Source organism: Sinocyclocheilus rhinocerous, unplaced genomic scaffold (genome assembly GCF_001515625.1).
Source record: "Sinocyclocheilus rhinocerous isolate Xijiao unplaced genomic scaffold, SAMN03320098_v1.1 scaffold988, whole genome shotgun sequence".
Classification (NCBI taxonomy): domain Eukaryota; kingdom Metazoa; phylum Chordata; class Actinopteri; order Cypriniformes; family Cyprinidae; genus Sinocyclocheilus; species Sinocyclocheilus rhinocerous.
This window is the reverse complement of record NW_015650363.1, coordinates 180,541-198,875: the sequence shown is the minus strand read 5'-3', so window position 1 is coordinate 198,875 and position 18,335 is coordinate 180,541. Positions and strand designations below refer to the sequence as shown.

At 35.6% G+C, this 18,335-nt stretch overlaps 2 protein-coding genes across 2 annotated transcripts; both read left to right on the top strand.

Annotated features, from left to right (window-relative positions):
* The first annotated feature begins 2,000 nt into the window (after window positions 1–2,000).
* Window positions 2,001–4,418, top strand: LOC107711810 (CMRF35-like molecule 3). The gene is made up of 7 exons (XM_016516858.1): window positions 2,001–2,103; window positions 2,609–2,941; window positions 3,050–3,139; window positions 3,279–3,374; window positions 3,494–3,598; window positions 3,844–3,899; window positions 4,113–4,418. The coding sequence occupies exons 1-7, from the start codon at window positions 2,067–2,069 to the stop codon at window positions 4,293–4,295; spliced, it is 900 nt and encodes a 299-aa protein (XP_016372344.1). The 5' UTR covers window positions 2,001–2,066; the 3' UTR covers window positions 4,296–4,418.
* A 4,535-nt stretch (window positions 4,419–8,953) lies between these two features.
* Window positions 8,954–18,329, top strand: LOC107711849 (ras-related protein Rap-1A). The gene is made up of 8 exons (XM_016516895.1): window positions 8,954–9,027; window positions 13,286–13,363; window positions 13,511–13,579; window positions 13,675–13,731; window positions 13,823–13,963; window positions 16,053–16,196; window positions 16,291–16,413; window positions 18,133–18,329. The coding sequence occupies exons 2-7, from the start codon at window positions 13,307–13,309 to the stop codon at window positions 16,378–16,380; spliced, it is 558 nt and encodes a 185-aa protein (XP_016372381.1). The 5' UTR covers window positions 8,954–9,027; window positions 13,286–13,306; the 3' UTR covers window positions 16,381–16,413; window positions 18,133–18,329.
* Window positions 18,330–18,335: the final 6 nt, after the last annotated feature.

The following is an 18,335-nucleotide window of genomic DNA, read 5'->3' as shown; positions in this document are numbered from 1 at the left end:
ATGTTCAATCTGTTTATGGCCATGGATTTTTCATATGTTAGTTTTTAGTTTGAGCCTCTGTATTACATTATATTCACAACTGTTAATTTTTTTTTAATATAATTATAAAATCATTATTTTGTTCATCATGGTTTCATTACAAATGCTATGTTCATCAAACAACCCTCCATTTGTATCAATGACAGCTGTGCACACAATATACATTCTAGTATTGAGTGTATTAAAACTCAGTTACCGCATTAAACGTAAATATTAATTTATTTAAAACCATAAATCGATGATAGTGTACAGTACAAGGAGGAACATTAGAACAATTAGAACAACCCACTCCCTCTCACATCTGCAAACATTACCACATCCATGGGCAGCATTTATTTATATAGAACTAATATATAATTTAGATATCACTTGAGAAGTATTGCATTAGCAAATATGACCTATACCTGAGATCTCTGGATATGTAATCTTACCCGATGTGGATTAGACGTTTTGTCTGTATTGCATTGGACTTTATGAAGCATTGCATTGCATTGGATTTTTTGAATTTTAGCTGGATGACAAATTGGTGAATTAACCTCCACCAATGATTCCTGGTATTGATTAAGTGTGATTTTTAAAAAGGGAACAGAGGATCAAAGGGTCAAACTATCAACTTTGAACTATTTTCTTGTTTTCCCTGCAATGAATGTAATTAAAATGTGAAGTGTAAGTTTATTTTGTGGATAAAGAAGACATACCTAACTGTTGTCTCTGTACCACAGTATCATTTCATAACAGGAGCAATTCATGTATCGCACCTACAGGTGGCGGAGGGATCAAAAATACCCAAATGCAAAGCAGACACTAGATGAAATGTAGACTACCATTTTTCAAAGTAATTCATGTTCATTTCTCTGTAGGAGAAAATTGAAGACATGGTCTGACTACATGTCTATTGCAGTAGAGCAAAAAATAGCTGCAACGAAGAAAAATCAGCACATATACATTTACATTTACATTTAGCAGACGCTTTTATCCAAAGCGACTTACAAATGAGGACAATAAAAGCAGTCAAAACTAACAAAAGAGCAACAATATATAAGTGCAAATGACAAGTCTCGGTTAGCCTAACGCAGTACACATAGCAAGGTGTATACAGTGGGTACGGAAAGTATTCAGACCCCCTTACATTTTTCACTCTTTGTTATATTGCAGCCATTTGCTAAAATCATTTAAGTTAATTTTTTTTCCTCATTAATGTACACACAGCACCCCATATTGACAGAAAAACACAGAATTGTTGACATTTTTGACACACACACACACACACACACACACACACACAAACACACACACACAAAGAAAAACAAGTAGAATAGAAAAAAATAGAAAGCTAGTGTTAAAAAAAACAAAAACATATAGAAGCATAATTTACAGCAGAGCAATTAAATTTTAAAGTGACGTGACATGTGGCCAAGTATGGTGACCCATACTTGGAATTAGTGCTCTGTATTTAACCCATCCAAATTACACACACACACAGCAGTGAACACACACACACCGTGAACACACACCCAGAGTAAATGACTTACTAAATATATTTTAGCGCAGATAGATGTTTCACAGCCCCTGTTTTTATTGGAAGAAGAAAACAGAAGTTATATTAATAGCTGAAAGACTGTTTCCCTCTTTTGTCTTTCACAGTTTTGTTAACAACACTAACTTGCATATTCGAATATGTACTTGCAAATGCATCAGTGACAAAAAGTGTCAACTCCACTGCTGATCAACTTCATTTCCTTCCTGAACCGAAGACTATGTGTTTGCCCTTGCAGCAATGCCAGTCCCACTGCTCATTGCTCATTGGTCATTGGTTCCTTCTTTTGTAGGTTAGTCTCTCTCTCTCTCTCTCCCTCTCTCTCTCTTTCTCTTTCTCTCTCTCTCAAAAGCATTGTTCTTCTAGTAACTGATGGAACAAACAAGTGAGAGACAGTATACAGATTTTATCGTGTTATCATTGTGATTTTATGCTGCATTTGTTATAAAGAGGATATCTTGCTTAAAGAGGATGTGATAAATTAGGGAGAATGAAAGTCCATCTAAAGATTCTCTCTGTTTTTGTAGGTAAATACTTTTTTCCTGCTTGATATATAATCATTCATCTTGTACTGCAGTCGTGTGCATGTTAAAACAGAAAATGCATGAACTTTGTGACCTTTCAAGTGAAATATCCTAATGATAAATATTAAGTTAAATAAGTGTTTTACAAACAAACTTCTGTAATAAATCCACTTTTTTCAGTATAAAATGATCTTTCCTGAATTATGTGAGCACTTCAGAAAGAATTTAAGACTAATTTCTACTAAATATTGTAGAAACTTAATTTGCTGTAAAGTTGCTTTGCAACGATTTGTATCGTGAAAAGCGCTATACAAATAAACTTGAACTGAATTGAATTGAATTGAAAGACAGTCTCTTTGGTTATTAGAGATTGTTTTAAACTAATCTCATTACAGGCTATCAATGTAAATGTGAGTGTATCTCAACTGTTTCAGTTGTAGTTGTCTGACGACCATCTGTATACTGTGTCTGTATGAAGTAATGACATTTTTAATTGTGTTTTCTCTAGTTTTGACCGGTGTGTTGATGAAGTCTGGAAATGTTTATGAGGGAACAGTGGGTGAACCGGTGGAGATCAGATGTCCATATCTAGATGACTATAAATATACACCCAAGTACTTTTGCCGTCATCCTTGTAAATCTGATCATGTTTTGATTAAAAGTGCAAAGTCTGATCAGGTCAGCTCAAATGGAAGATACTCTTTGATTGATATTGTGAGTGGACTGTTCTTTACTGTAACCATCAAACATCTTAGACTCACAGACTCTGGTGTTTATTACTGTGGAATTGATAAATGGTTCAGTGATACACTGAATAAAGTTCATCTGTTTGTCCGTCCAGGTGGGTATTTATGCAAACAGTTTGTGAATAACATAACATATACATGTATCTTCCCATTTAAATATTTCACAAAAATGTTAAATTCCTCTTTTTCTGTTTTATTCTCAGCAGCTCCTGTGAGCAGATCTACACACACCCCTGAAAACACACAAAAAACATATATATGGACAACAACACTCACCTCTACAGGTACATCCAGTCAGCAAATTAATGATCAGTTTTACAACAATACTTATAATTTAGGAAAATGTATTCAATTTAGTTAGGCCTACTTGTGGGAAACATTTAGGAAATTTTGTATTTATAAATCATATGTGATTCTCTCTTTTTCTCTCAGTCTCTCTTTCAGATGAATCTGATTCATATGCGCAGTTCTCGCCAACATCACCAACAGTCCAGTCAAAGGAATCTACACCACTGGATAACAACTCTGGTAGCAAAGTTTTGTTTTTTTTGCATGTATTTTAAGATGACAATTATAATTTGTTTGCAACATTGTATAACATACATATTAGAATATTTAATAATTCTTCTTTTGTCTTTTTATCTCAGTCAGCATACCTGTGGTTTGTGCAGGTGTTCTGGTGCTGCTGGTGTTCGGGGTTCTTGTGGCGTTAGCGTCTCTCTGCAGGAAAAGATCAGATTTAAAGTCCAGATGTAAGACCACACACACCCAATAATGAGTTGATAGTTTCATGAAAGACTATCCAATATTACAAATAATAATAATAAGTGATCAAAAAAAGCCCCATTGCGTCAGTTTTAAAAATCAAATAGAGAACATGTGTGACTGATGGATATTTAGCCATGAGATCATGTCTTATTTTCTTTAGATCACTATTGCAGTTTAAGTCACTGTGACTGGTTTCTACAGTATCATCATGTTTATGGTCATTTTTCAGGTCTGAAACCACCTGTCCCTGAAAATCCAGTTCAAGATTCACCAGATCTCAACTGGGTATGAAAACATCTGCACTTTATACATAATTTTACCCTAAAGTATCAGCATATATGATTTCAAACTGTATGAACTGATCAACATTATATACATGAATACATTTGCTTTGTTGTAGTAAAGCTTGTTGTTTAATATGATTATGGCAAATATGTTGGATGTACACTGAATTTACTTTTGGTATGTCAAGCCTAATGTCTCTTTCTCTTTCATCAGGTCTCTCAGACTGTACATGCAGATGATGTTCATCACCTCTATGATGAAATTGTGACTGAGTACAGCCTGGCTGGCCCAGCTAGAGATGGCAATTCTTCTATAATATGTTCCACCGTGCAGCATTGTGATCCTGCACCTCAGAATGATATGAACACTTTGTATTCACTTATCACACACCACTGAGGATAAATGACTGTCAGTGTCATTCTCTCCTCAAAAATGTCACTCTTAAAACCCTGTTGACATGAAATGGTGCATGTGGTCAGCATGCTAAAAAAAAAAACTGCAAACATCCTGTTGTTAACGCATGGGCCAGGCTGTGCGTGCAGCATTGTGATCCTGCACCTCAGAATGATATGAACACTTTGTATTCACTTATCACACACCACTGAGGATAAATGACTGTCAGTGTCATTCTCTCCTCAAAAATGTCACTCTTAAAACCCTGTTGACATGAAATGGTGCATGTGGTCAGCATGCTAAAAAAAAAAACTGCAAACATCCTGTTGTTAACGCACGGGCCAGGCTGTGAAAAAAAAATATATATATATATATTTAAATATATTGTTTGCGTATTTGTTTAACAGACTTAGTTGAAGATGGGATTACATTTTAGAAATCCATAGTAAATCCACTTTTTTCTTATCACTTTTTCGCATTTTAGCCATATGGTGTGTATTATAAGACTTCCTTTTGTCCAAGCATCTCTTATATTAAAACTTGTTTTTTTTCTGTCTTATTTTTTTCTGAAAAGAGTCAATCACAGATTCTAAAAAGATGAAAGAATGGCTCCATGCTAATAACTCAGTCTGCAATAAAAAAAAATCTGTTCGAACCAAAAGCTGTGTGTAAAACCAGTCTGAAAAACTATGTATGTCATTTGTTGCTTTGACACAGGAAGGTTTTTAGGAAGACACAATAATATGATTTAAGTTGAAAATGCAGTATACAGTTGAAGCCAAAGTCAATAAAAAATAATTTAGCCAAACAATGCTGATGTCAACAAAGTAAAAGAAGTGTTGGGTGTTAGTAGGACTAGTCTGAGTTGAATTAGTGTGTTGTTTTCTTGAACACACGGAAATAGCGTAGGTGTTGCAATACTGAGGCTGTTCCTCTTCACAGGGTTTCATTAACCGCATCTCTGGAAGAAGCTGCAATTAATCTCAGAACACACTGCACTTTTAAGTCTTTGTTTGTGTTGATTTCAAAAATGTATACTGAGCAATATTATGTTTGACTGCATCTGGTTATTGCTTGAAAAGTGAGCAGAAATATCAATTTCTGTAAGAATTTTCATATTTTACTTAGTGTCACTCTCTCTTGCCTCTAACATACAGTTTACTTTTTATAAAAGAGATTTAAAGTTCTAATTCTTTAGGTTGTACCACTTTAACTGCTTAACTGTCATTGGTTTAGAAGTCTCTCTCTTTCTCTCTCTCTCTCTCTCTCTCTCTCTCAGAAATAAGTTTATCTGCCATCTGCAGAGTGACAAACAGTAAGCAGAAAACTTTTACTGAGCATCACAGTTTATTGTTTGTTTTAATGTTTCTTTATAAATCCTATACGGATGTTTTAAGACGGAGATGATATCAGGGAGAATGAAAACTCTTATGAAGATTCTGTGTCTTTTCATAGGTAACATTTTTTATTTTTACATTTCTTTACATTTTCCATTCATTTCCATAATATTTTCTGTTTGATAGACATATACCAAACTTCGAATATATTAGATTTATTTGGCATAACAATATGATGATCTATAAGTTATATTTAGAAATGTACAGATGAGCATCCCGTTAATCAATATAAGCATAATGCAACTGCGTTTGAAGATTTTTTGAGAACTTCTTTGCATTTAGTTGTCTGATGATTGTTTCTATTTTTGAAATTTTAATGGGTCAAAATGTAGGCTATAAAGAATGATTTTTCTGTAAGTGTCTGTTTAACCCAACTGAAAAACTGACTGTGTTTTCTCTAGTTTTGACCGGTGTGTTGATGAAGTCTGGAAATGTTTATGAGGGAACAGTGGGTGAAACGGTGGAGATCAGATGTCCATATCTAGATGACTATAAATATACACCCAAGTACTTTTGCCGTCATCCCTGTAAATCTGATCGTGTTTTGATTAAAAGTGCAACGTCTGATCAGGTCAGCTCAAATGGAAGATACTCTTTGATTGATATTGTGAGTGGACTGTTCTTTACTGTAACCATCAAACATCTCAGACTCACAGACTCTGGTGTTTATTACTGTGGAATTGATAAATGGTTCAGTGATACACTGAATAAAGTTCATCTGTTTGTCCGTCCAGGTGGGTATTTATGCAAACAGTTTGTGAATAACATAACATATACATGTATCTTCCCATTTAAATATTTCACAAAAATGTTAAATTCCTCTTTTTCTGTTTTATTCTCAGCAGCGAGCTGTGAGCAGATCTACACACACCCCTGAAAACACACAAAAAACAGGTACATCCAGTCAGCAAATGAATGATCAGTTTTACAACAATACTTATAATTTAGGAAAATGTATTCAATTTAGTTAGGCCTACTTGTGGGAAACATTTAGGAAATTTTGTATTTATAAATCATATGTGATTCTCTCTTTTTCTCTCAGTCTCTCTTTCAGATGAATCTGATTCATATGAGCAGTTCTCGACAACATCATCTACACACACTGCTGAAAACACACATATAACATATATATGCACAACAACACTCACCTCTACAGGTACAAGTTCATCCATTCAGCAAATACCATCAACAGTCCATTCGCCAGGTTCCACTCCTCCAGTCAACAGCACTGGTAACTCTTCTTTTTTTGATACCTGTTCGTTTATGTTACTGTTACTGAATTCTTACAATAACAGTAATTAGTCATTTATTTATTTTTATTTATTGTACATTCGCTTATTTTATCACTGCACTCACACTGCAGCAACTGAAATACTGTAGTAATTATATGATCTTGTTCTTTTTATTCCAGTTGATGTCACTGTGGTTTGTGCAGGTGTTTTGTCATTCCTGGTTTTCTGTATCCTTGTGGCTTTAGTGGTTATTTACAGGAGAAGATCAGACGCAAAGTCCAGATGTAAGATTACAAACACAAATTAAGACTTTAACTGCATAATGTATTGGTTTAACAACCCCCAAAAAAGAGTTGATAGTAATTAACTACTTGTTTAAAACCTAACAAATAAAAAAAAAAAGTGATTTAAAAAGCATTTTTATAACATGTTTCCATGATGCTTCCAAACGTCATTCTTTAATACTGTCTCATATTCCATAGGATTTTATATAATTCATTCTGACCTTTTAATGATAAATGAAATCTAACATTATTTCTATTATTCATATTTCTATTATTCACATGTTGATGCTATGAAACCTCACACCACTGAAGATATAGCTCAAGATCCACCAGACTTCAACCAGGTATGAAAACCTCTCTGTGTGGCAGCAAGAAAAAATTTGCACCAAACAAATTTATCTGATAAATGTATCAAAAGGGAAAAAAAGATCATCATTGCATGCATGTACATTTGAGTTTTTTAGCTTTGAATGTTTTGTGAAGTTAAATATCTTGAAAATGCACTCAGTATTGAATCTTTGCTGTATGAACTCCTCGTTTTCTTTTTCTCTCTGTCAGGCTGTGGAAGATGGCTGTTACCTCTGTGAAGAAACAATGGTAGTGTATAGTTTGGATGATCCACCTAAAGAAGACCAGTTTTTCTCTAATCCATTCAACTGTATATTACTGTGATCGCATGACTCAGAAACAAAGTCATTCTGGAAAATACAGTTTCTGTAATAAGTCAATAAAAAAGTAAATAGTTTGCAGAGTATCTTTAGCCATCCATCAGTCTGATGACCAAATGAACATCAGTTCACCATTTCCTGGGTGGCAGATCAGTTGCTCTGCTGCATTTAATTTTGACTGTTGCAGAGCATTTGTGGTGTATGTGGTCAAAGAATAGAACATTTTGCAAATGTTTGTGTCTGTCAGTAGCAAACAAAATAAGGAACTGTCACTTACCGTTGACCTATAAACATCTGTGTAGTCGCTCATAGCCTAATTTACTGTGGTCAAATATTATAGCCTATGTTGAATATTTATGAGCACTAAATTGACAGTTTGGTGATAAAGCTTTTCATTTCCTTGGCAGAACAAAGTCAAAGTTTATCTCATAGCTGAAGGGTTCTCAAACCTTTTAACTAGGGTGACCATACGTGCCATTTTCCCAGGACACGTTCTGGCCAGGATTTCTATATTTCCTAAAATATCTAGGTTTTGGCTTTGTTTGTGTGTGCAGACCGATCGGTGTATGACATCAAAGTACCATACAGACGGTTATGCTTTCGAAACGCTCTCGAGGTACTTTGATGTCAAAGACTGATCGGTCTGAGCCGCACTGCTTTTAAGTCGAACACACCTAATATGTACGCGTAATTGCATCGCTTTGACCGTAGATCCCACCTTCTCACACGCCATGATTGGTCCATTATGTACAATGCTTGCATGTTATTGGTCAAACTACTTTTCGATCATTACCTTCAGCAAGCATGAAAACAAAGCCAAAACAAATCCTGGCCAGGACGCGTCCTGGGAAAATGGCACGTATGGTCACCCTATTTTAACCATATCACTTTTCCACTTGTTCAAAATTAATAAACAAGGATTCTTTTTAAATGACTTTATAGCCTATCTATTGCACTCACAAAAACAATTTATAGAAGATTACATATTTTAGAATTATTTATCATAAATAAATTAAAGTACTTTCCATTGATGATGTCTCTTTAACCCGTTCGTGACTGTAAAGTGTGTCAGGACAGCCTTCCGCGCGCTGCAGTGACGTTTGCATCCGCGAGAGTGACCGGAGTCTGAGCGCGCGGCGGAGCGGCGGGACACGGTGAGTGAACTGTTAACGAATTCCCGAACCACCGCGACCTGGCACGGCCATTCACAGTTACATTCACCAGCTCGCGTACTAAACAGCGAGTTCCTGGTTTGGGAGGAAGGTCGCTCAACAAAATCTTGCTTAAGGAACATGCTAACGTGCTAGCGCGAGCTAATGAGGCGCAGGCCAGGTGACTGAGCAGAGTTAACCCGCTCAGCAGCGCTAACTGCCTGTTGGAGTTCACACGAAACGCCGGTGCGTTTACAGGCCATGGTCTCTGCAGTGAGCAGACAAAAAAAAAAAAAAAAAAACATTTGTCCGCATGTTAACGGTGAAATATTTGACGTGTGCGTTGAATGGGAGTACTATGTGCTGGTTAATAATTTAAACTCTTGAGTGTTTATATTTAAACTGCGTTTTGATGCACATATGAACTCTCAGTGTCCACACTGGCATACAGTCTCACTCGACAAGTGACCAAAATGACATTACACTACAGCTGTTAGTGTAGACTAGAGGAAGGTTTCGGGCAGACTGGATCCTGCAGCTGTAGAGGAGATGCGGTCTTGTGTCATGTTATGATTACAGTATTGGTGACACTTTAATGTTATTTAACCGTCAACCGTCTAGTGGAGACATTGGACATCTGTACACCTGTTGCAGTTTTATCTGTATTTGTGATGTTTGGTTTAATCTGATAATATTTAAAGGTGTAAACAGGGAATAAGTCAAAAAAGACTAATAGATTAATATCACTGGTCTGGAGAATGGCAAACTGGTGAAATAGCTTATAGTGATTGACATTTATACCTTCATTTGGACCTGTTTGAATTTACGCAGGGCTTTTTTTTTTTCATTTTCTAGAAATGTATAAGTTAATCACAATCAGTGGTGGAAAGAGTACTGAAAAAATATACTCAAGTAAAAGTACCATTACCTTCCAAAAAATGTAGTGTGAGTAGAGTAAAACTACTTGTCCAAAAAAACTACTTGAGTAAGAGTAAAAGAGTAGCCTATTTAAAAGTACTCATGAGTATTGAGTAGTGAGTACTGAGCTGTGGATTCTACCCCCTCATAATAAACGCTGTACACCGCAATTGATACATTTTAAAAACGTTGTACATTCTGTAATTCACATTATCTTATTTGTCATAAAGAATGAAGAGTATCTATCATCCAGCAGTTTTAATTTTGACTGCCAACTCTTTAAAATACATCAAAACAGCACAGAAACAGTATTCAGTTGAAGAAAAGATGAAAGTTATTCTCAGTACAATCATCCCCATTTAAATCATAAAGTTTGAAAAAAATATATTTAAAATCATGTGTAAGGCCACTGACACAGCATATGCTGTTGTTGCACATAAAATATTAATATTTAGAACAGTGCAAATACAAACACCATTAGAAACTCATAGTTCAGCATCACACACCATGATATGGGTTAAAATGAGAGCCCATTTCTCTCCAAAACGGTGCCAGTTTTAGCGTTTTGCAATAAAGAAATAAAAATAACTAAACTTGATAATTTATGTTACAATTTTAACATAAATGCACATTGTTCTAGAAGGATGGCAAATTCATGCCATATCTTTTACACATTTACTCGAATTGTTATGCTGATAATACAATTTGTAAGGAAAAATGCATTAAATAGCGAGGTATTTCTGGGGAAACTTTTTCAAAGGAAAACACACACACACACACACACACACGCATACCTCTTTGCTGAGCCGCGGCGGTCTCGGTGAATCAGCAGCATCCACAACTGAACGGAACAAAAAGTGTTGAACTTGAAAATTGTTTATGCGCGAGTGCACTTGCTAAATGAAGGCGGATTGTATAAAATTGATTTAAAAAAAAAACGTTTATTAACGAGCTGCAGTTTTATCACATCACGCGCTGGGCACAGATGCGGTATATTAACGCCACGGGTCATCAATAAGGTGCAGATTTGGTCCTCAATTTGTGTTTCCAACACACTTTTTCACAGCGCGCATCATGCGCTCAAACTCATCAAAAGTCAACAAGTTCAACAAGCAACAACTACTTATCCAAGTGACTGCTGCAGAACGCACGCGAGAGAGAGACGAGGCAGCGCAGATCGCGCGTCTCATAAGTGAGTGGGAATTTACCGAACGTGGCACTTGCGAGAGTTAACACTGTACAAATCATTTAGTAAGCAGAAATCCGAAATTTACCTTAACATATTAAGTTAGAGGAAGATGCAACAGAATTGATGCTTGAATAATGCGCTTCCAGCAGCCATGATAAACAGTTGGCGGTTAAAGTTGTCTATGCACAATTTAATTTGACAAAAGTCACGAGACCTATTACTCTCTATCCAATCACGTTGATGGATAAAAATCAAATTAAAATAAGCATGTAACGACTAACGACCACAAACGGAGGAAAATTGCGGAATAAAAGTACCGATACATCACTTAAAATGTACTCAAGAAAAAGTAAAAGTACACAATTTTTAAACTACTCAAAAAAAGTACAATTACTGATAAAAACTACTTAATTACTGTAACGTGAGTATTTGTAATTCGTTACTTCACACCCATGGGTAGGACACACCAATTTTCAATATCAAGCAGCAAAAGCAGCGGTTTTGTACAGCTAAAAATAGCTGGACGCGGAAGAGACCGGAAGCTAGACCCATAGAATTTACAAATGGCCGCACCCATTTTTACAGCAAGAAAAAGGTGGATAAGAAAAAAATTTAAATGGCAGATCATTTGCATGTTAAAAATATAATATACAAGCCTATATATTTTGTTTGTCCACTTAACTATTTTGAATACACTACAGTTTGGGGTTGCTTTTGCTCACCAAGACTACAGTAAAAAATACAGTAAAAATAGTAGTATTGTGAAATATTAATATAATTTAAAATAACTTTTCTATTTATTTATTGCTTTACCCCCCCCCCCAGATTTCTGCCAGAATGATGAACAAAATCTCAGGGAGCGTAAATTAAAACTTCAGAAGTGTAAATGAAAACTCTGGAAGCGCATTTGTAAGTACAGATCAGCGAAAGAAAGAGTAGAAAAGTGTTAGCAAAACATGCAGTGTATTAAAAATGAAGTCAAATATTTTGCCTGCGATTTATTTTTCAGTTTCAAAGACATTTTATTCAGTTTCACTTTATATTTTCATAAGTTTCTTGAAAAGTTACATACATTTTTATTGGCACAAAAGTAATTCCATAGGACAGAATGACAAGGTAGTTGACTAGTGGAAGGTTTTGATGTGTATGGGACTGTAGTAAAGTCACCAAGAAATCATGATGATTTTTAGGGAATATTTGTTTTTCATAAATGATAATTGCATGGATTGTGCACTCAACATTTCTTCTCTGATGCTGGATGGAACAATCATTCCGCTCCTCCAGTGACGTGTCACTCACATGCAATCTCAGCAATTACAGTAGCAAAGAATTCCTGATGGACAAAATCAACTAATGCCTTATATTTTCCTCATTCAAGAAGCCGTTTTTTATCTGATATGCATCACAATAGAAGATAAATGCTTTCATAATTTTCATTTAATGCTGACTTTAACTTTCCTCAGTGTTCAGAATGTTTTAATTGAGCCTCTTTTTCTAGATTTAATTGCTTCAGGCTGAATGAACTGGTGCATTAGCATAGCATCAGTTGGATCTCCTGCAAGCAGTAGATAAGCTTTTGTTTGGTCATTTTGAATGCATTTGCATCCTTGATCACAGTGGAATTTAAAGTGCACTCTGAATGATCTCAAATAGCCCTGTAAAACATTTGCTGGGAGTGTGCATAGCTGTAATGACAGTGCTTTAAAAGAAATGTTTAAATAAGCAATTTATCAAAGAGTTCTTTTACCATGCAAACTTTATAACTAAAGCATGCTATTTAAACATGGCATGAAATGGAAGTTGTGGTTGTCTTTTCTTTAGTATTGTGAGGGTGGCGCTTGATGTGTTCCATCTGGAAATTGTTGGTACACATGTGATCAGAGAAAATAATTTTGGTTTCATGGTGAATTCAGAGCAACACTAAAAAAAAATCTAGATTTAAAATAATGTAGGCAACAGGGCGCTGTATGACTTCATACCTAGTAAGCCATGAAAATCTTTATAAAATAGTGGTATAAATATGGTTGACATTTATGGTTTTGGAAACTTCAGTGTGCTAACCACGTCCTAAGAAAACCAAAAGCCTGTTGAGAGCTTCAAACCTTGCACTGATGAATGATAAGTGTGTGTATGTGCTGTGATTGAATCTAACAGGCCTCAGCAGAGAGACCCACCATGCGTGAATATAAGCTTGTGGTCCTGGGCTCTGGAGGCGTGGGGAAGTCTGCACTGGTAACTTCAGCATTATTAAAGTCTACACATTACTGTATTATAAATGGGCATTGTATACAGTATCTGAATGTATCTGTAGTGTTTTTCTCTCTAGTCTGTATTTATTCAGGATTTATTTGGAATGATTGAGATTCTGGTCTTTTACAGACAGTTCAGTTTGTACAGGGAATATTTGTTGAAAAATATGATCCCACAATAGAAGACTCGTATAGAAAGGTAAGTAAACCATTTTGGTATAGCTGAATAATACTCCATATAGGATTATATGCTAATGCAGTACTGACACCCTCTCTCTGTTTTTTTTTTTTTAGCAAGTTGAGGTTGATGGGCAGCAATGTATGCTAGAGATCCTGGATACTGCAGGCACAGTGAGTTTAATATGATGCATGAACTCATCTGGCCAATTAGTTAATTAGTCTTCCATGTGAACTCAATAGATTATTGATTGTTTGCCTACAGGAGCAGTTCACAGCGATGAGGGACCTGTACATGAAGAATGGGCAGGGTTTCGCTCTGGTTTACTCCATTACAGCACAGTCCACCTTCAATGACCTGCAGGACCTACGAGAGCAGATTCTGAGAGTGAAGGACACCGAGGATGTGAGTCACTTAATAATAATTCATTAACAGTATTATTATTAGTGACAAATCATTATTGTTCATAACAATAAATTATTATTTTGTAAAAAAAAATTATCATGAACTGATGTCAGCCATAGCAAGTTCTAACCAGCAAAGGCAAAACAAATTTTACTGAGACAAGAGCTTTGAGACATGCATGAAATTTGCAGAAGCTGTATTCACATTTTGGCACACCACACTACTTTACCAGAGCCCCCACATTTTGTATTTACAGCTCTTGCTCATCAGGGATTGCAATTTCAGTTCTCTGTATGCATATACACTACTGTTGAAATGTTTGGGGGTGGGTACGATTTTTTATTTTTTTTGAAGGAAGTCTCTTACGCTCACCAAGACTGCATTTATTTTAGCAAAAGTACAGTAAAACAGTAATATTGTGACATGTTATTTCAATTTAAAAGAACTGTTTTCTATTGTAATATAGGCCTATTTAAAAATTTTATTTAGTCCTATGATAGCAAAGCTGAATTTTCAGCAGTCATTACTCCACTCTTCAGTATCACGTGATCCTTCAGAAATCAGTCTAATATGTTGGTGATCAAGAAACATTTCTTGTTAATATCAGTGTTGAAACAGTTGTGCTACTTAATTTTTATTATGAAAATTGTGTTGCAGTTTTGTTTCAAGATCCTTTGAATAGAAAGTTTCAAAGAACAGCTTTTATTTGAAATGGAAATCTTTTGTAGCATTATAAACATGCCACTTCTGAACAATTTAATGCATCCTTGCTAAATAAAATCATTAATTTCTTTTTTTTTAAATTGCATTGACCCCAATGATTTGAACAGTACTGTGTATATGAATCTACGTTACATGAGCACGGGACATGTTTTGTGCCTCTAAATAAGACACTGATCTTTTAAAAATCAATCAAACTAAAATCAAAACCATGTTTCTTTAAACTGTCAGTGATTGTGGTTAGGGCTGGGCGATATAGCAAAAAAATGTATCAACGATATTATGTTTCATATCGTTCGGTATCGATAATTATTGAAATTTTTTATAACCTTTTTTAAAACAAAAAGCAATAGAATTAAAAAAAAAAAAATGTAACCACTGTATTTATAATTAACACAATTTATTGAGACAACAAATATTTTTAGTTTTAACAAACACAATAAAAATTAAACATCGAATTTCTAATGTTTTATATGCAGATTAAATAGGTCTTTATTGTATAGGTCTAATTGTCTCCCAAGGCCACAGGAGGGCGCAATGAGTAAAATAATGCAGCACATTTAAATTGTCAACGCAAGGAAGTAACTATACATTACGCATTACGTCTAAATTAACTCATAAAAATCAAATATAGTTTCGTAAATTGCGTAAACAATTATGAACAAAACAGCATCATGTATTTATGCATTGCTTAATCCAAAGAGCCGAAGCGCCATTCACACAGACTGCATTTAAAAACATATGAGACGCAGTGAAAAGGAATAAACCTCCACAAATTCGTGACGTGTTTTCTAAAAGTTTAAACTGTTTTAACTATGCATGGCTTTCTATACATCTCTTCTGTGAGACGCGAGTGCAGCAGTCATATCTGTCCGTCTAAAAAATGCGCTGAATATGCGTTGTGTGTGAATGGCATACCCAGCTAACAAAAAAAGGTCCCCAGGACGTCCCCTACAGCGGCGCGTCTCGTGGGCTAGACTAACAAAACATTAAAATGCAACAACGTCACTTACATCATCACCACATCTCACGCGCCACTGATGACGCTCCCTGATGCACACCTAACATTCAAATGCAAATGTTTATTTTAAATTCGACTAATATTCATTCTTTATTCACAATCTCCTTATCACAGGCAGGCACAGCACTCATTTCAGCATGTGTTCGTGTTTGTGTGCTGTCTGCGTCACTCATAGTACGTGCCTATATCATACGCTATATTGAAATTTTTTTTCTATTGATATCGAAGAGGGTGTACCGTCGATAAATAACAATACTGTTTTATCGCCCAGGCCTAATTGTGGTTTCCCATTTAAGCCAGATGCAAACAAGTACACACACTCATCTTGTGTCTCTCTCTGCTCTATAGGTGCCAATGATCTTGGTTGGAAATAAGTGTGATTTAGAGGATGAGAGGGTGGTTGGGAAGGAGCAGGGTCAGAATCTTGCTCGTCAGTGGAGTAATTGTGCCTTTCTAGAATCTTCTGCCAAATCAAAGATCAACGTCAACGAGGTGAGTCACAGTTAAAAAAAAATGTGCATGCACCAGGTCACATACGTACCGTCCTCTAATAAAAGTCCTTTTTGTTTTTGTGTGTGTATATCAGATCTTTTATGACCTGGTAAGACAGATAAACAGAAAGACGCCGGTGGAGAAGAAGAGAGCGAAAAAGAAGTCAAACTGCATCCTGCTGTAACACAACTGCATCACTGCAGCAGCTCTGAGCCAGGTAGACAATCAGAAGTTCATTAGGAATCAGTACATGCACTATTAAGAACTCCTTTCATCCATGATCAATGATAAAGATTTCATCCTGTGTTTTTTGCATCAGTGATGTCTACTAGGGATGCACAAAATACTGGTTATTGAATGATAAATGCTTGATTAAATGGTTAAAAGATTTTTTCGTAATTAGGAGGATGTTTTAAGCTATGAATATTGCAGGATGTTTTAATGTTACGGAGCAGTGTTAATTTCGATGACGAATAATTTTCGTCAACAACATTTTTTTCACCGACAATGAGACTATAACGAACTAAAACTCTTTTTGAATGACAAAAACTGTGACGTAAATCTATTGACATTTTCGTCAACGCATAAAAACGAGACGAAAATGTTAGCGGGGGACGATTTGGGAAGAGATTAATTCAGAACAAATCTGCTGCGTGGTTTGGAGGTTAGTTAGATGCGTACATATGAACCTGCGGGACATAAGCTAACATACACTTTGCTGCACGTCTCATAAAACGTTCAAAAATGTCAATATGTGGGAGTAAGAGAAGAGCAGACATATAGATAATTCTGACGACGCAAGAGAGAACTCAATTCGGTCCGGTTTTCAGAAAGCGCAGACACTGAAGCATACACACACAGAAAGCGAGTACTCTTTCATGTCGCATGAACGGAGAATTACACAATGATGTCGAATTGTCCGTTTTGACGAGTATTCACGTAAACACAGTTGATTACGTCTTAAGTGAACGTAAACAGTAGGGAGAACGTGTATCAGTACATTTCATCCATTGCAGCTGTGCATTCGGTTTTAAAGGGATAGCAGCCTAATTTAGTTGCTATTGTCCGAGTCACTGATGTTAATCAAGCAACAAAAGAAACACAGAAAATCATGCACTGCTCTTGCCTGAAAAACTTTAGTAGCCCGAAAGATTAATCTAAATGTATTTATAGAAATAAATATGTCTGCTTGAAAGAATGAAGAATATGGTAAACAAGTTGCTATAAAGAATGCATAATTAGCCTATATAACCATTAATATTTCATTAAAAGGAAGACCATGTTCTTGTTCTTTATGAGAAGTGGTTTTATTTAATTTTAACATAAAGGCATGTTGTGTGTCACCGCAGTTAAATCGGTGTCTGTCATGATAAAACCTTAATATCAAACCTATATAATGAGTTTGGGAATTTGAGGGAAATGCTTAATAAATGCACTATAACTAAACCCATTAGATTTTAGCCGACTAAATTTACTGTAGATTTAGTCGACTAAAACTAGACTAAAACTAAAAACAATTCAGATGACTAAAATATGACAAACTAAATGGCATTTTAGTCAAAAGATTGACTAAAACTAAATCAAAATTTGCTGTCAAAATTAACAATTTTACGGAGACCACGTATGTTAAAAGATCAGTGAAAATTTGATTTCTCATGTCATGACCCATTTAATATCAGTGGATCTTTAATATCTGTGGAGATACCTGGAGTAAGCTATCGATAAGCATTCCCATTCATCTTATTGGCATTATTTATATCTTGCTGCACCATTAAAAAAACAGCACCACTTGCTGGAGCTTCAGCATTGTTGCATTTAGTGCAAGACTTGTATGTCCTGTGATTCAGATTCTAAACCAACATTTTGGTTTAGCAGCTCTGCGAAGGGGTTACTTGAGATGGATGACATGATTTTTCCCCCCTCTCATTCTTTTTAGATTGCCGAAATGAAGAACTGTTGCCCAGCTGGCCAACATTCCGGTTCCTTTCTACAGTTATTGGCCAAACAATAAGGCAGAACACCAGACTCCTCAACTAAAACACAGACTTGACAGAAAAAGAGAGATGCAGCCTCTGTCTTTTCTTCCAGAACAGTCTTGAAAATGTTCTCCCCCCCCCCCCCCCCTTTGTTTACTGTTTT